Source organism: Hemitrygon akajei, chromosome 23 (assembly GCF_048418815.1).
Source record: "Hemitrygon akajei chromosome 23, sHemAka1.3, whole genome shotgun sequence".
NCBI lineage: Eukaryota > Metazoa > Chordata > Chondrichthyes > Myliobatiformes > Dasyatidae > Hemitrygon > Hemitrygon akajei.
In genome coordinates this window covers 41,944,702-41,960,462 of record NC_133146.1, presented here as the reverse complement: position 1 = coordinate 41,960,462, position 15,761 = coordinate 41,944,702, and the positions used below count along the sequence as shown (strand labels likewise).

The window sequence follows — 15,761 nt, the reverse complement described above, 5'->3', positions numbered from 1 at the left end:
CCCCCTAACTCTCAAATCATGTCCTCTCGTTTGAATCTCCCCTACTCTCAATGGAAACAGCCTATTCACGTCAACTCTATCTATTTCTCTATCTATCCATATTTCTCTAAGCCTCACCTCTCCATGCACCTGAATATGTGCTTCTTAAATGATATTATTGTACCTGCCTCAGCTACTTCCTCTGGAAGCTCAATCCATATATTCACCACCCTCTGCATAAAAAAGTTCCCTCTCAGGTCTCTTTTTTGCCCTATACCCGTGCCCTCTAGTTTTTGGCTCTCCTACCCCGGGTAAAACATTGTTATCATCCACCTTATATAAGCCTCTCATAATTTTAGACATTTCTAAAGGGTCACCCCTCAGTACCCTAAGTTCCAAGGAATAAAGTCCTAGCCTGGCTAACCTGAGATCTAAGTCCTGGCAACATCCTTGTAAATCTTTTCTGTAATTTTTCCAGTTTGACCATGTCTTTCTTATAACAGGATAGCCAAAACTATGCACTGAAATCAAGTGCAGACTCCTAATGCTAGAACAGTTCCCTGCCACCTCATTGGCATTGGCCATCTCAGCTCTTAGTTCAATCCCCTGTCGCCATAAATTATGTGACCTTTGTTATTTCCTGACTTTTCTATTTCGTTACCTCAATATTCACTTCCCAGTCCCCATGAATTTTTACTTTACAGTATTTGCAGCCTGGATAGTGGAAGAACATTTAGCTTCCTCCATCCTTGTGTCTGGAACCATCACTTTATACCTTTCCCTACGTTCAGCACTTTTAAAACATGCCTTAATTTAAAAATGATGTAAAATCCAAATTATAGTTATTAGATATTAGATAATTAGACTATTAACAAATTACTTAAGTCTCTACATTTGTACTGGAACTACCTTAACTTTAATAGCTCCTGCATCCTCTCACAAGTAAAATATTTATAAGTTCTCTGAACACTAAATAGATCTGAGCTATTTTTAAGCAAGTGTCAAATGGAAATGAAAACAATATTGCCCCCATAAATGATGAGCAAAAGGTTATGGCATTCTCACTTTAAAATATGAAATATATTCTACTTCTATACCCCAATATGTACAGGCATTTATTAAACTATTGATTTTACAACAGCAAAATAAGTAATTTTGAAAGTAATTTTCCTCCCTTCATTAATTTCAAAAAGATCAAACATAAGTAAGTACAAGTGACCAGTGAAGAGGGCTCTGCCCCAAATTAACTAGTTATCAGTAGTGGTGCAATAAAGGAAACCACTTCATTTGTCAGTCAAATAGTTAAAATAATTGGCAAACCTTTTGGCTTTTTAAAGCAGAATTCATTATTTAGCTGCAACGTAGGCAGCGAAAACAAATGGTTGTGTAAATCCATAGAGAAAGCCAGGGAAAATCCAAACCATTGAGAAGTATGATCTAAAGCTGGCACTGACACAAAAAGAAGGTAGGCTAATTCAATTTCCATCAGAAACAAGGTGTGATCTTGACATGTAAGTGCACAAGAATTAGGAGCAAGAATATTATATGTGATTTCCCTTAAGATAACGGAGCCATTTTGGAAAGTCATGGCTGTAGTTTTTTGTCAATTCTGCATCCTGCCTTATTTACTTATCCAGAAAGTTACCTACATTAATTGCGAGCAATTCATGATTGAGCTTCTATGATTCCCTGGGATATAAAATTCAAATAAATTCACCAAACTTCAGTCACAAGTGGCAAATTCCTTCAGCATTTGTATCATCACTTTTCTTCCGGGTACTTGCCATATTTTGCTCAGATCCATCAACTGGTTCACTTCAGGCTCTGTCAGTGGGTGTGCTTTGCCCTTTTATACAATAATAACTAATTATTTACACATTGCACTAACTAGTGGACAAAGTTTTGGAATGCAATCTCAAAGCACCAATAAAAATACTTAAATACCATGTTATAAGTTTCAATTTTGGTCTAGCCAGTTGAGATGATGTGAGCTTTATATGATTGAAGTAACATTGTATATAAAAAAATACCAGCTCTCTCACCTGGGGATCTTTTTAATTTGCACAGATTCCAAATCTATCTTTTTGATATTTCCATCGGAAAAAAAGACGTCTTTGATGATGAATTTAAAATTATTGCACAGGGATGGTCAATGGCTGCAATTTACCCTTGTTTTGCAAGCTAGATACATTTCTCAAGGAATGTGTTTTTCAAAATCTGTTTCTATAATTTGATTAAAGATTTATACGTCAGTTTAAAATAAAGAAATAAGGTGCCTGACCTTTAGAGTCATTGTTCTCGTTCACAACCAGGTAGTTTTATACCCTTTTAGAGAGTTGGCTTGTACTGCCTAATATGTACCTTTATTTTCATGTAAATGTAGGATTTGTAATAATGCTTTTTTAAGGGAAGCCAAAATTTACATTATATAAAAGACAAAGATTAATTTAAATTAAAGCAGATAAGTGCATATTGTAATTCAGTATTTACATTCTTCATACTAAGAACAAAACTATTTTTTTGATCTACCTATGATCTCAATTAACAATAAGTGGTTGCCTAAGGCAATACCTTTACTTTCTGATAAATTTTAGTTAACTGTCAGGAGATAATGAAGAAAGAATTGGCATGAATGGTACTGATTGACATTCCTTTGCCAAATGTCTTTGGATAAATGTAATCATTACCTGAATGTGATAGTAATATAACATAATTCTCGGGCTCTGGAAGACCATTTTGTTGAACTATTCAATTGCCCCCAGATTTCTGAGATGTTTTATCGGTAGACCTAATATCAATGAATCCTGTCTGCGGACAGAAACTATTCAGAACTATTTTTGAGCACTTTATGATAATCTGTTCCACATTCTTATCATCCACTATTCTTTTATTTGAATTTCCCATTCTTATTTGTCTGTCTATTTAAATGTCTGTACAATGGTCATGAAATTCACATTGTCAAGTGCTGTACTCCAAGCTAATCTTCTAACGTTCTGGAAATTATATTCCATTATTAGAGCAGAATAATCACATACTGCAATGGCCCACTTGCCACACCATTAATCTTCTGCTCTCTGGATAACACCTTGCTCAGCTCCATTCCTCAGCGACCTCTCCATTATCTCTTCAGCTCTGTTCCCCTGTTCTGTGCTGTTCATGCCTTCTGATAGGGCTCAAATTCGGCTTCTGATATCTTCTTTGTTCAGTCTTCTTATCAGGCAGTCACTTGGGATTGGGGATGTCTATCTTTCAGACCAAGTTTGTAGGTTCTGAGGTGGGAAATTATACCACTGTGGGACCTTAAGAACCTTCCACAAATGGGGCAGAAGGTGGCTGATGGTGGGGGTGGGGGGGGAACAGGTGGGAAGTTGTTTGAGGTGGTGCACCCCTTCTACTGCCTGTGTACGATTTTTATTTGCATGTCCTGAATGTTGTTTGCACCATCCTGAATACTCATTCTCCACTCTGAACCGTCACGGGCCCAGAGGTTCCCAGAAATAGGAAGGTATGTTGTACTTCTTGTCACTCCTGTGCAGAACTGACAGCAGAGTGTTTGCTTTGGGAGCCTGCTGTCAAGTATACTACAGACATCCCACCCTGTCAGGTATACTAACAACATGGTCAGCCCCAAATGTCCAATTCAGCGTAACAATTTTATTTTAATTTTAATTTTATTGAGATGCAGTGTGGAATAGGCCTTTATGGCCCTTCGAGCCACAGCACCCAACAACCCCCAATTTAACCCTAGCCTAATCATGGGAAAATTTTAAATGACAAATTAACCTACCGACTGGTACATCTTTGGACTGTGGGAGGAAATCAGAGCACCCAGAGGAAAGCCACTTGGTCATGAGGAGAACTTACAAGCTCCTTAGACAGTGCTGGGAAATGAACCCAGGCTGCTGATACTGTAAAGTATAACTGCTACACAATGCTCGGGTTGTCAGCGTGGCAGAGGATGTGTGTATTGGTTCACCCATATTTGTGTGTGAATTCGGAGGATGTTATGGAGACAGTATTAGGTTATGCTGTAGGAAGGCACGCTTACCCACAAATCCCATTTACTGACACATTCTAGAGAACATTCTCATGGAAATCTTCCTCAACCTAGCTGTCCTCTTATGAACAAAGCAGGTAGAATCTTCAGAATTGGAGGAAGAAATCCAGGGATTCTGACTCACAGATAGCAAGATCTACTCTATATGTGTTTCTGAGCGATGCTAAAGGAGATATTTAATATAAGGGTCTTCGAAAAACTGAACCGCAACTCTTGAGTCTATTATCACGCTCATTGTCTGGATGTCTCCTACAGAGGAAGTTACCCATGCATTTTTCACAATAAAGCTGACAGGTGTACAAGAGCTATTAAAAAGAACAAATCTGTTTCATCCAGTTACTAATTGGGGGTAGCCTGGAGGAATGCATACACAACTTTCAAGGTCATTAATATCAAAGTAATTTAGCCGAAAATGATAAACTGCCTCTATCGATTCTTTCTGCAATATATTGATGTAAAAGGAGCTGCTGTGATTTATATGGAGATTTTCATACATACAGCTCCCTTCCCTACATCATCTTTAAATTGTAGAGTACGTCTTCAACAAAGGCTTTGTTTGCTAGATATACTGTACAAAATGGAAATATCTGAATTTTGGTATCTGGTTATGAATGTCACGCATGTTCTGTGAAGGATTTATTTAATTCCAGTAATTAAATTTTCTCCATTGTGTTAGCAAAAGTTGATTTTGTAAATACAATTTGGGAAACCTTCTAACAAAATGCAAAAACTGTAAATAACAAATCTCTCACCAAGCAAGCATCTGTAAATACTGAATAGACGTCAACCTTTGGTTACAAAGCTGCAGTGCTCAGTAAGGGCATATTGGCCGGCTCTGAATGTACCACAACATTTAGGTTGGAATCATGCAAACAGATAGAGACCACTCAGTCTGCCTATTTAATAAGATCATAGGCAATCTGAAATAACCTCATGCTTGACAGAGGCATCCCTTAAAGTTCAAAGTAAATTTATTAGCAAAGTATATATATATCACCATATACAACCTTGGGATTCATTTTCTTCTGGGCATACGCAATAAATCTATATAGAGTAATAACCGTAACAAATTCAATGAAAGACCGCACAACTGGTGTTCAACCAGAGTGTAGAAGACAACAAATTCTGCAAATACAAAATAAAGAAATAATAATAATAAATAAATAATAAATATCAAGAACATGAGATGAAGAGTCCTTGAAAGTAACTCCATTGGCTGAGGGAACACTTCAACAATGGGGCAAGTGAAGTTATCCCCATTTGATTCAAGATGATGGACACAGTGTATATGAATACCTCTCTGGGTTGTTCCATTAGAAAGATAGTTTAGGTTTATGGATGAACAATCATATAATCTGACTGCTGAAAATGAAATTTAATCCTGTAACAAAAATCTGAGTACTATTATGCTAAAGATCTACTGTGGATTTTAATGATTATGCTACAAACCATACATTTCTTTTCATTCATGTAGTAACAACATTATCCATGGTAGAACTGGTCAAAATCTGATATATTCAGAATGAATTGTAAGTCTAAAAACGGGTTTCATTATTTTCTAATTTAAATTCTACATGTTGATTCAGTTATTCAGCTATTCATCTCCTCTCATGAGAATAGAGAAGAGATGTCGCTACACATATTGATGCCCTCAGATTACATAATGAACAAGAATTTTACTAGAAAACCCTGCAGAGAGTACATTTTGTATAACAGGCTCCTTCAAAATTGTTGTACCTTAACCTTAAATATCTCTGCCGATTTTCTCTTCTCGCTGAATAATGTAGATATTTTTATATTTTAGGTTGGGATTGTTTTACACTACTCCACTCTCTCTACAATTTTCTGGATTTGTGTCACTGCCAGAAATATTTACAAGCAAGTGACCAAAAAGGTGCCTCAGTACCACGATGCTGAACAACCATCACACTCTCAACAACCAATGCTGCGGTAAGGAATAAGCATATCATATTCCTCTGAGAAACTAGAGACATTTGTATTGGTGACGCAGAGCACGATGTTCCCAGAATATAAATGTAGTTACTAGAGAACGCAACGTCTGAATGACATTTCCGATGAGGATGTTGCTTCATTTGCTTCTGTGCATTTCACTGCTTTTAATTTAACAGTTTATATCCATCAATGCATTCCTCAGCTTATCATGCTGCAGTGTAAATACCTTCAAGCTGTTATGGGAACTTATTGTTTGTAATATGGTGGTAATTTTTGGTTCATCAAGATTAAAGATTCTTCATTTCAGATAGGTTCAGCTCTTTAATGCACCTTGCCATTCTCACTTTGGCTTTTGAATGTTCAGTATTTTTTATTTTCATGTACTGAGATTTTTAATACAATTCTATTTACACTAATGTTCCTTAGTACCTCAATTTTTCTCTGGATTCCGATAGATTTCACCGGCATATACTTATTGATTTTTTAAAAATTTAGAACACTCTAGTAAATGACAATTGCCGTACCAGACTCAGTGACATTTTCTCTGCTGTAGCCAATGCATTCTTATTTGAGGAATGCACATTCAGATTTGTTCCAGTCTTCAGCTCTACTGTCATCTAATATTAGCTACAAACTGGCTATTATTCATTTTGTCAAGTAATTGTGTATTGGGAGTATCACCATTGCGGTAGCTGCTTTGAAATTCTGAAACCAAGTACAAACTGACATTCCAGTTGCATCATTAGGTAGGTTATGGACCTTGAATTGGATATTTTCGAGTTTTTATTTTTCAATTAATACCTGTAATATGCATTTGCAAATGTTAGACACCTGTGTTTATTTTGATAGCGGAATATGTTCTTTCTACATTCTTGAAAGAAAAATGAAGATGTTATAATTTTAACTACATTTCTACTTTAAATCATTGGTAGTCATTCCACACATTAAATAAATTGAGTTTAATTCTATTCCATTGTACTTTATAATTTTCTAATTTTATGAGTTATAGAAAATTTTTATCTTTTATTCTTGCCAGACAGCTAAAAAAATCAGATCCCGGTGGAGAAGCGCTGAGGATATTAGATTAACCAATCAAAACTATTTAAATACCATTTAAATACCATACTTGAGTAGTTACTGTTATCAAAGTGTTTATTTTATCTTGTCTCTATTGATGGGTCCACTAAAGAACAATTAAAATCTTTCATAAATTAATCAAAATAATTTTGCTAAATCATGACTAATATTTGTACAAAGTAGCAAGCTAAAAACATAAGCAATATAGATGTTATCTATGTTTGCATAATTATATTTGCTATTGGTAATATATGAGCAAGTAGGCATTTTGTCAAGAATCTTAGGATTGGAAGTTTACACTCATTTATATTCTTTGTTCACTCTCTTGTGTTGGTTGGTTGGCATCCATCTGTCTCGAAGGACAATGGGTGATGATGATCATCATCACAAGCCTGGGCAGAAGGTATGGAGATTCTCAGATGCCCAGTTGTCATGATCTCTGCCTCACTAGTGTAGTCCAAAGCAAAACTTATGAAGCAATATGTTTGGCACCAGCTTGGCTGCAGGAGCTGCCGGAAGGATGTTCAGTGACATCCAGCCTCCTTAGGGGCTCCACTCCGGATTTGCTGTCTGGGCTTACTCCCGTAGCCTTTGTCTCTCCCGAAGCTGCCCACAAGGCAGTGGGGCTATTTACTCATAGCTGGGGATCTGGTTCACAAGCACCAGGGCCATGTCCACACACCAGTGGGTCTGCCTGCTACGTGTGCAGAGGCCAGACCTCTTCCCTGTCCTCTGTAGTTCAGCCTGGGTCCGAAAGGAGCTCGGTTTCCGTGTGATGCCAGCAAGGAGGCACTAGATGAGGCTAAAACAACACACACAAAATGCTGGTGGAACACAGCAGGCCAGGCAGCATCTATAGGGAGAAGCACTGTCAATGTTTTGGGCTGAGACCCTTCATCAGGACTAACTGAAAGGAGAGATACTAAGAGGTTTGAAAGTAGTGAGAGGAGGGGGAAATGCGAAATGATAGGAGAAGACCGGAGGGGGTGGGAGAAGCTGAGAGCTGGAAAGGTGATTGGCGAAAGTGATACAGAGCTGGAGAAAGGAAAGGATCATGGGACGGGAGGCCTCGGGAGAAAGAAAGGGGGAGGGAGAGCACCACAGGGAGATGGAGAACAGGCAGGGTGATGGGCAGAGAGAGAGAAAAAAACAAACAACTAAATATGTCAGGGATGGGGTAAGAAGGGGAGGAGGGGCATTAACGGAAGTTAGAGAAGTCAATGTTCAAGATGAGGCTAGATGAGGCTTGCTGTCGGAGAGGCTGTGTACTGGCAGGGAGAGATTTACACATTCAACTCTCCTCTTTGCAAGACAGCTAGCCAGTGGTGGAAGCAAAAAGAGAGAGCAGCAAGCACTACCCACTACACTGTCACAGTAGAGACATCACAACAACCATTTTGACACTACTCTCTTGCATACACCATCAGCAAAGTGTATAGCATTTGTCCAGTTGCGAAAGCTCCTCTTTCATCACATGTCATTCTTCCCTATTTCTTTGTTTTTTTACTTATGGCATAGATTGTAATCTCTTACTTGCTGCCACGTGAGAAAGGAAAGCTGCTGCATCTGTAAAATGCTCGAATTTTAGTTCTGTTTAATCAATTTTTAATGGAGGGCTATGTGGAAAAGCATGGTTACATTGATCTTAAAGTAGCTCAGAAGGTCAGCACAACATTATGGGCCAAAGGGCCTTTACTCTGCTGTAATGTTCTTTACTATATTAATCTGTGTTCAAGAAATGACTTCCAACCATTAATATTCATGGATTATGCTTCTGGTTACTTTTCATGCACCACAATTCTGAAAATTGAAAATTTTTAGCTACTTTCACTGTCAAGCAGACAAAAATGAATAGGTCCAATCAAAATATGAATGATCGAGAACGCCATCCCTTCAAATCCTTGGATTCATGAAGCACTCAGAGACATCATTCTTTCTCAACCGCTCTTCTTGCTGTCATTCACAAAGAAAAATTCTCAAAGTCATATTGGTAACTTTGATTAGACAGGGCAAGCAAAAATGTAAAAAGATTGGGGGTGCTTGATCCATTTCATAATCAACTCCAATTCCTCATATGGAGGTGATTGATGCCACTGCTGTGACTATCTCATGGCACCTGCATGTATCTTTCAGGGTCTAAAGAACTGATGTTCACAAATGCTGTGAAATTATACCATTGTAGGAAGAAAAAAAGAGTACAGAAAGAAATACTCCAATCCTGCCATGCAGAGATTCTGCACCTTGATCTTACCAGGATCATTTCTGGGAGTAGAGAATTACAAACAATTAATATTCACCTCTGCTAATAAACTGCACACTGCTTTAAGACAGTTTGGAAGTAAAAAAAAAGATTCCTTGGGTCTGCTACAACCCCTATCATCTCCTATTCCCTGACCAATGAGCTGCTGCTGATGCTGTTTTTTCAGTTGTCACTTGTGTTTTCTCATTCTTCCCTTTCCTAAAATGCGAAACTTTAATCCCATGGACATTGATTAATTCTTAGCACTCCCTTTCTCGCTCCTGTGCCTTTACAAACTTTTTTACCCTATTCAAACTGAATGATCTTCTGGACTCTCCCTCCAGCCATTACTTGAGCTAATTTTGCAAATGAATTTCCGTGCTGCATCCCTCAACCATATGTGGAACCTGCTCTCCTTCCCTTAGAAAACCACCCTCCATTCTCCTGTACTCTGCAGCTATCATCCAATCCCCAGTACCTTTTTATTCCCTGCAATAGATTCTATACAGATTATTGTGTCTCAGAATCATGCCTACATTGATAAGGCTTTTGGCCAAAAGCCCTATCAAGATGGGTATGATTCTGAGTTGCATAATACATCACTAGCATAATAAAGTCACTAGTTACTTCCAAACCCAAATAATGAGGATGCTGAAATACATGTAGAAAATGAAAGGAGCATTCAGCATGCCAAGCAGCAAAAAAAGTTAACATTTCAGCTCAATTAACTTCAGTTAACTGCTCTGATAAAAGGCTGAAAGACTGAAAAACTGATGTCAATCCTCTAGACATGTAAGTCATTAGACCAATTAAATATTTCCAGAAATTTTCGTTTATTTCACTAATTTAGAGATTTTCATCTTTTCCATCTTCTGGACACCATTTCTGAAATGAACACCATGGAAACTTGATTGGTGTTTTAAGTTTATTACATTCCTATTAGTTTTTTGTTTTCTTTTTTAAAATAATATTTCATATAAAATATTAATTTATTACTATTTTTATTTTGTATTATTTCAAATATTTTTAAAAATTTCCATTATTTTCCATCTCTAATTAATGGTGTCTCTGTGGTGAATGAAACTTCTGGGAATTATGGGTGTACAGTAAACCTCAGGAATCTGTTGCTGAATGAAAATGCCATTTATAATGATGATGAGCATAAGATCTTTTTATCTTTCTAAATTGTTCCTGAAATGAGTCCTAAACCTAAATTGGAATGTTGAGCTTCTGCATTTCTATTGTTTTGATCTCCTGACAAGAAAATATTCAAATTAAAACAGGTAGTTATTGTAATTAATCTCTTCTTATTACACATATTCCCAAATTCTAAACATTTCTGTTTGCAAGAAAGATGAAATAAAGTCTATACAATGCTCTTGACAATATTTTTCTGATATGATAATTTCTGCAGTTATCAGGTTCACTTACACCTTGCATTTATGTATTGCTCACAGATTGCAGACATTGACCCATTTATGCTGAGTGAAAAACTGAATGTAAGGAATCTATTTAAATAGGTCATCTTCAGCAGTATGGTCAGAAAATCTAGGCCATTGTGTCTGGCAAGTTGGCTAAGGTGAAAAAATAATAAGCTAGAATTTAAAATACTAATGTTTTTTAGGTATGGTCAGAATATACTATTTCAAATATAAAGTAACTATCAATATACAGTGCCTATAAAAAGACTCTTTCGTGTCAAAGTTAAAATAGAACTTTACAAAGTGATCTAAATTAATTACAAATATATAAAAAAAATGAATACATAAGTATTCAGCCCCCCTCAAGTCAGAATTTAGTAGATGCAACTTTGGTAGCAATTACAGCCTTGATTCTGTGTGGATAGATCTCTATCAGCTTTGCACATCTGAACACTGCAATTTTTCCCATCCTTCTTTACTAAACTCCTCAAGCTCTGTCAGATTGCATGGGGATTGTGAGTGAACAACACTTTTCAAGCCCAGCGACAAATTCTCAATTGGATTGGGGTCTGGACTCTGACTTGGCCATACCAGGACATTAACTTTGTTGTTTTTAAGCTATTTCTGTGTAGCTTTGGCTTTATGCTTGGGGTCATTGACTTGCTGGAAAACAAAACTTCTCCCAAGTTGAAGTTTTCTTTGCAGATTGCATCAAGGTTTCCTTCAGGATTTCCCTGTGTTTTGCTGCATTCATTTTACCCTCTACCTTCACAAGACTTCCAGTGCCTGCTGCAGTGAAGCATCCCCATAGCATAATGCAGCCAACACCATGCTTCATGGTAGGGTTGGTGTGATTTTGATGATGTGCTGTGTTTGGCTTACACCGTCTGATGGCCAAAAAGCTCACTTTTGGTTTCTTTAGATCATGGAACCTTCTTCCAGATGACTTCAGAGTCTCCCACATGCCTTCTGGTTAACTCTAGCCAAAATTTAGTGTGAGTTTTTTTTCAACAGCAGCTTTCTCTTTGCCACTCTCCCATAAAGCTGTGACTGGTGAAGCCCTGAGACTCCAAGCAAGGTCATTTGGTTCTGAACAATTCATTTGTTGATCATTACAGAATGTCCTTCTCGTGCTTCCTGCTCCTTCCCCAAACATGACTCCCCTCTTCCTGCCCCCTTCCCACTTTCAGTCCATATCAGAACCAGGTTTATCATCCCTTACATAAGTCATGATATTTGGGGGGTTTTTTTGAGGCAGCAGTACAGTGCAATGCATAAAATTACTACAGTACTGTACAAAAAGTCTTAGGTACCCTAGCTATATATGTGCCTAAGACTTTTGTACAGTACTGTACATAAATAGAGTTGCAAATCAAAGTGAGATTATTAATTCCTGTCACCAGCTGGAAGGAATACAAATGTTGGCCAGATTTATAGGCTCTATAAATGAGTAGAATCCACATGGGGTATCTTTGCTTTGATTTGTCTCTGGAGATAAATGAAGGATATTAGTAGTAAACATGCTAAACCAAAAATAATCAAGCTGAAAGGACTGGTCACTAATTGGAGTTAATTTCTACTTTGAAGTCTATGAGGTATTGAAGATGACATACCTGCATAACTAAATACCGCAGTTAAAACATGAATAAGTTTAGTAAAATAATAGAATAAAGGAAATGAAAATGATGGAAGTGTAAACTGTCCGTTCACTTTGGTAAAGAAGATCACAAGATGTCTTTGTCTAGAATATGCCATAATAGTACAAGTTAACTTCACTTACCTCAGTACTGATCTAATTGCACAAACTTATAAGGATTCTATAACTCACGTTCTCATTATTATTTTATTTATTTATTTCTGTATTTGCATGTTTTGTCTTCTTTTGCACATTGGTTTATTGTCCATCTTTGTATTTTTTTATTGACTCTATTATGTTTCTCTGTATCTACCGTGAACATACACAAGGAAATGAATCTCAGGGTAGTATATGGTAACATACACATACTTCGGTAATTAATTAACTTTGAACTTTGATGTTAAGTAATTTGTGTAATATTACTAAAGGAATTTATACCTGGCTGAAAAATTTGTAAAAACTGACTCAATAATCTGAAAAAACTCCTATTTAATAGCTTAAGATAGCCTTCTGACCTAATCAATGGATATATCCAATAATTCTTGACATTTATTAGTCAGAAAAATAATAAATAAACACCTAAAGAGACAGTTTAACTCCAAATACTGAAGAATAACCAATCCACTGGAAGAACTCAGTGGTTTGGGCAGTATCTTTGGGAGGAAACAAATTGTTGGTTTTAGGTCCAAACCCTGCATTAAGGTTTGAACATATTCTGAAGAATATATACACTGAACATGTGATTTATGTCAGGTCTTGTCAAACATAAGCTGACTGCCGTGTTTGCCTTTGTAACTATCATCAGTGAAGAAGTATTTTGAAATATCAAGTGAGCATGCACCCTATAGAAACGTTAAATCAATTTCATCTAAAAAGGAAAGGCTATTTGCCTTACATTAACTATTTTGTGTTTTTAAGTGTAAAATGAATGAAAGTTTTCATTAAAAATTGCCCAAACAACAGAAGATAATATTTTACTGTGGTAAGATCAATTGTCTTTTCTAAGAAAATTATCTGTAAGAAATAACAGACTTAAACATGAAAGGAAGCCACTTTAGATTTGTACATGTTCTGTTGTTAATGGAATATTGATTTTTACATTAAACATTCTGATTCTCTAGCCTAACAACAGACTCCCTGTGAACCCATTTCAACACTCCACCTCATTAAGGAAGATGCTGTGAGCTTCTTTCAAAATCCCACTTCGGTCACAGCAATGTTGTGAATGTTCGAACGATTTCTAGGGCTAATATCAGAACAGCTTTCTGCAGAGATATTACAAAGCCCCTGCAACCTTTTACAAACACCCTAACTAAAAACAGAGCCTCGGTACACAATAAATCAATACCAATGCCAGCCATCCTCACAGAGGCATGAGAGGCTCCTTTCAACATCCAACCCTTTACTGAAAGAAACTGGAAATGCTTTCTGATTCTCTACTATTCACAGAGATACTGTAACTTACATATTTCTTGTGACCTACCATATTCACAAAAATATTGTTAACTCATTCCAACGTACCACCCTCTTCACAGAGGTGATATAATCTCAATTTAATATTCTATCTTATTCAGAGCATTATATTTACCCCTTTCAATATCCCACCTATTTGCACAGAAAATATAAACTCTTCCAAATCCACAAGCTATCTGCCATGCATCGAATGCAACACTTGCTCCTTTCACAGCTCTCTCAGTCACAATACTCATAGTCACACTATCAACATGATATTAACCTCTTGCAACATCATCTTCAATTCACAAACACACTGTGAACATTGCCTGTCTTCATCCTATTCAGAGATGATATCAAACCCTTCAAAGTTTCAGGATTTTTATGAAAATATTGTGAATTCCTAAGAAAACTGTGAAGCACTAACAAAGATACTATGGCCCTTTTAAACAGCCCTATTTATTCTTAAGCATATTAAACAATTCCAAATATTACAACGTAGACACAGAAATTCTCGTGCCCCATCCAGCTCTTTAAAAATATCTCTTGAGTCAAAATGAGCTAGAGCTTGCTAGGAAATGCCATCTGTTCTGCACTACGATATTGGAGATACCCAGGAGGTTTGACACAGATGCATGAATGCTGAAGTTCCAAGTGTGCTGCCTGCTGGTTATGCTCTGATGTTGGGCTCCTCACATTATCCAGCAGCAGACCAAGTTGTTGCAAATCCACAAGTTGTATTAAACAGATACTCAACATCTGCGAGCTTAGAGAGAGGAACCATACTGAGGTAAAAAGGTTTTTAACTCATTTATATGTTTGGATTGTTTGGCTTTGATTAAACATTTCCTATAGTAATCCTGGAGACCACTAACAATCCTCTAACCTCTCAGGGTGACTGAACAATGGCATCCCTAGAATGAAGTGAGCCTTCTTTGAACTGAGCACTGGCTACTGAGTGTGGATTAATAGCTGCCTTCTGAGGGTGACCAGAGAACTGACTACTTGGGTTGGACTCTGCCATTCTGGAGTGGAAGAGAACTGTTCCTCCAGAGCAGATGGCACACCATTTCCTTTAGACATATCTCCTTAGAGAAGACTAACCAGTGTCTCCTTGAGATTTAGTGAGCCCTGTCTCTGCAGAGCAGACAGAACGGTATCTCCTTAGAAAGATACAAACACTGTCTCCTTAGAGTTCAAAGTTGGCAGTAAATTGATTATTGAAGTACATATATGTCACCACATACAACTCTGAGATTCCTTTTCTTGTGAGCAATCACAAACAAGAAACACAATAGAATCAATGAAACACTATACCAAAAAGGCAGACAACAAACAAAGTGCAAAACAAAACCAACAATCTTTGCAAATACAAAAAATAATTTATTAACCTCTGCCTTAAATATACCTAAAGACTTGATCTGCACAGCCACCTGTGGCAACAAATTCCACAGATGCATTGCACTCTGGCTAAAGAAATTCCTCCTCACCTCTGTTCAAAATAGGCAGCCCTCTATTTTGAGGCTGTGTTCTCTGCTCCTAGAATCTGCCACCATCGGAAACATCCTCTCCTCATCCACTCTACCTAAGTCTTTCAACATTTGATAGGTTTCAAGTAGGACACCCTTCACTCCTCTGGAGACCAGTGAATTCAGGCCCAGAGACATCAAACGCTCTTCATATGACAAGCTGTTCAATCTTGGAATCATTTTCATAAATCTCCTTCGAACCCTCTCCTGTGTCAGCACGTCCTTTCCAAGATAAAGGGCCCAAAACTGCTCACAATACACCAAGTGTGGCCTCGCCAGTACTTCATTAACCTTCAACATTACATCCTTGCTTTTGTATTCTAGTTGTCTTGAAATTAATGCTAACATCGCATTTTCCTTCCTCACCACTGACTCAACCTGCATTTTAACCTTTAGGGAATCCTGCACAAGGACTCTC

The 15,761-nt window shown here is 37.3% G+C and overlaps 1 protein-coding gene across 3 annotated transcripts in view; it reads left to right on the top strand.

Moving 5' to 3' along the window:
* The window catches only part of adgra1b (adhesion G protein-coupled receptor A1b), a 533,717-nt gene that overhangs the window by 506,681 nt on the left and 11,275 nt on the right, over nt 1-15,761 (top strand). For all 3 annotated transcript variants that reach the window (XM_073027522.1, XM_073027521.1, XM_073027520.1), the window contains one exon: nt 5,841-5,986. In XM_073027522.1, coding sequence (XP_072883623.1) covers nt 5,841-5,986 — 146 coding nt within the window. The remainder of the gene's footprint in view (nt 1-5,840; nt 5,987-15,761) is intronic.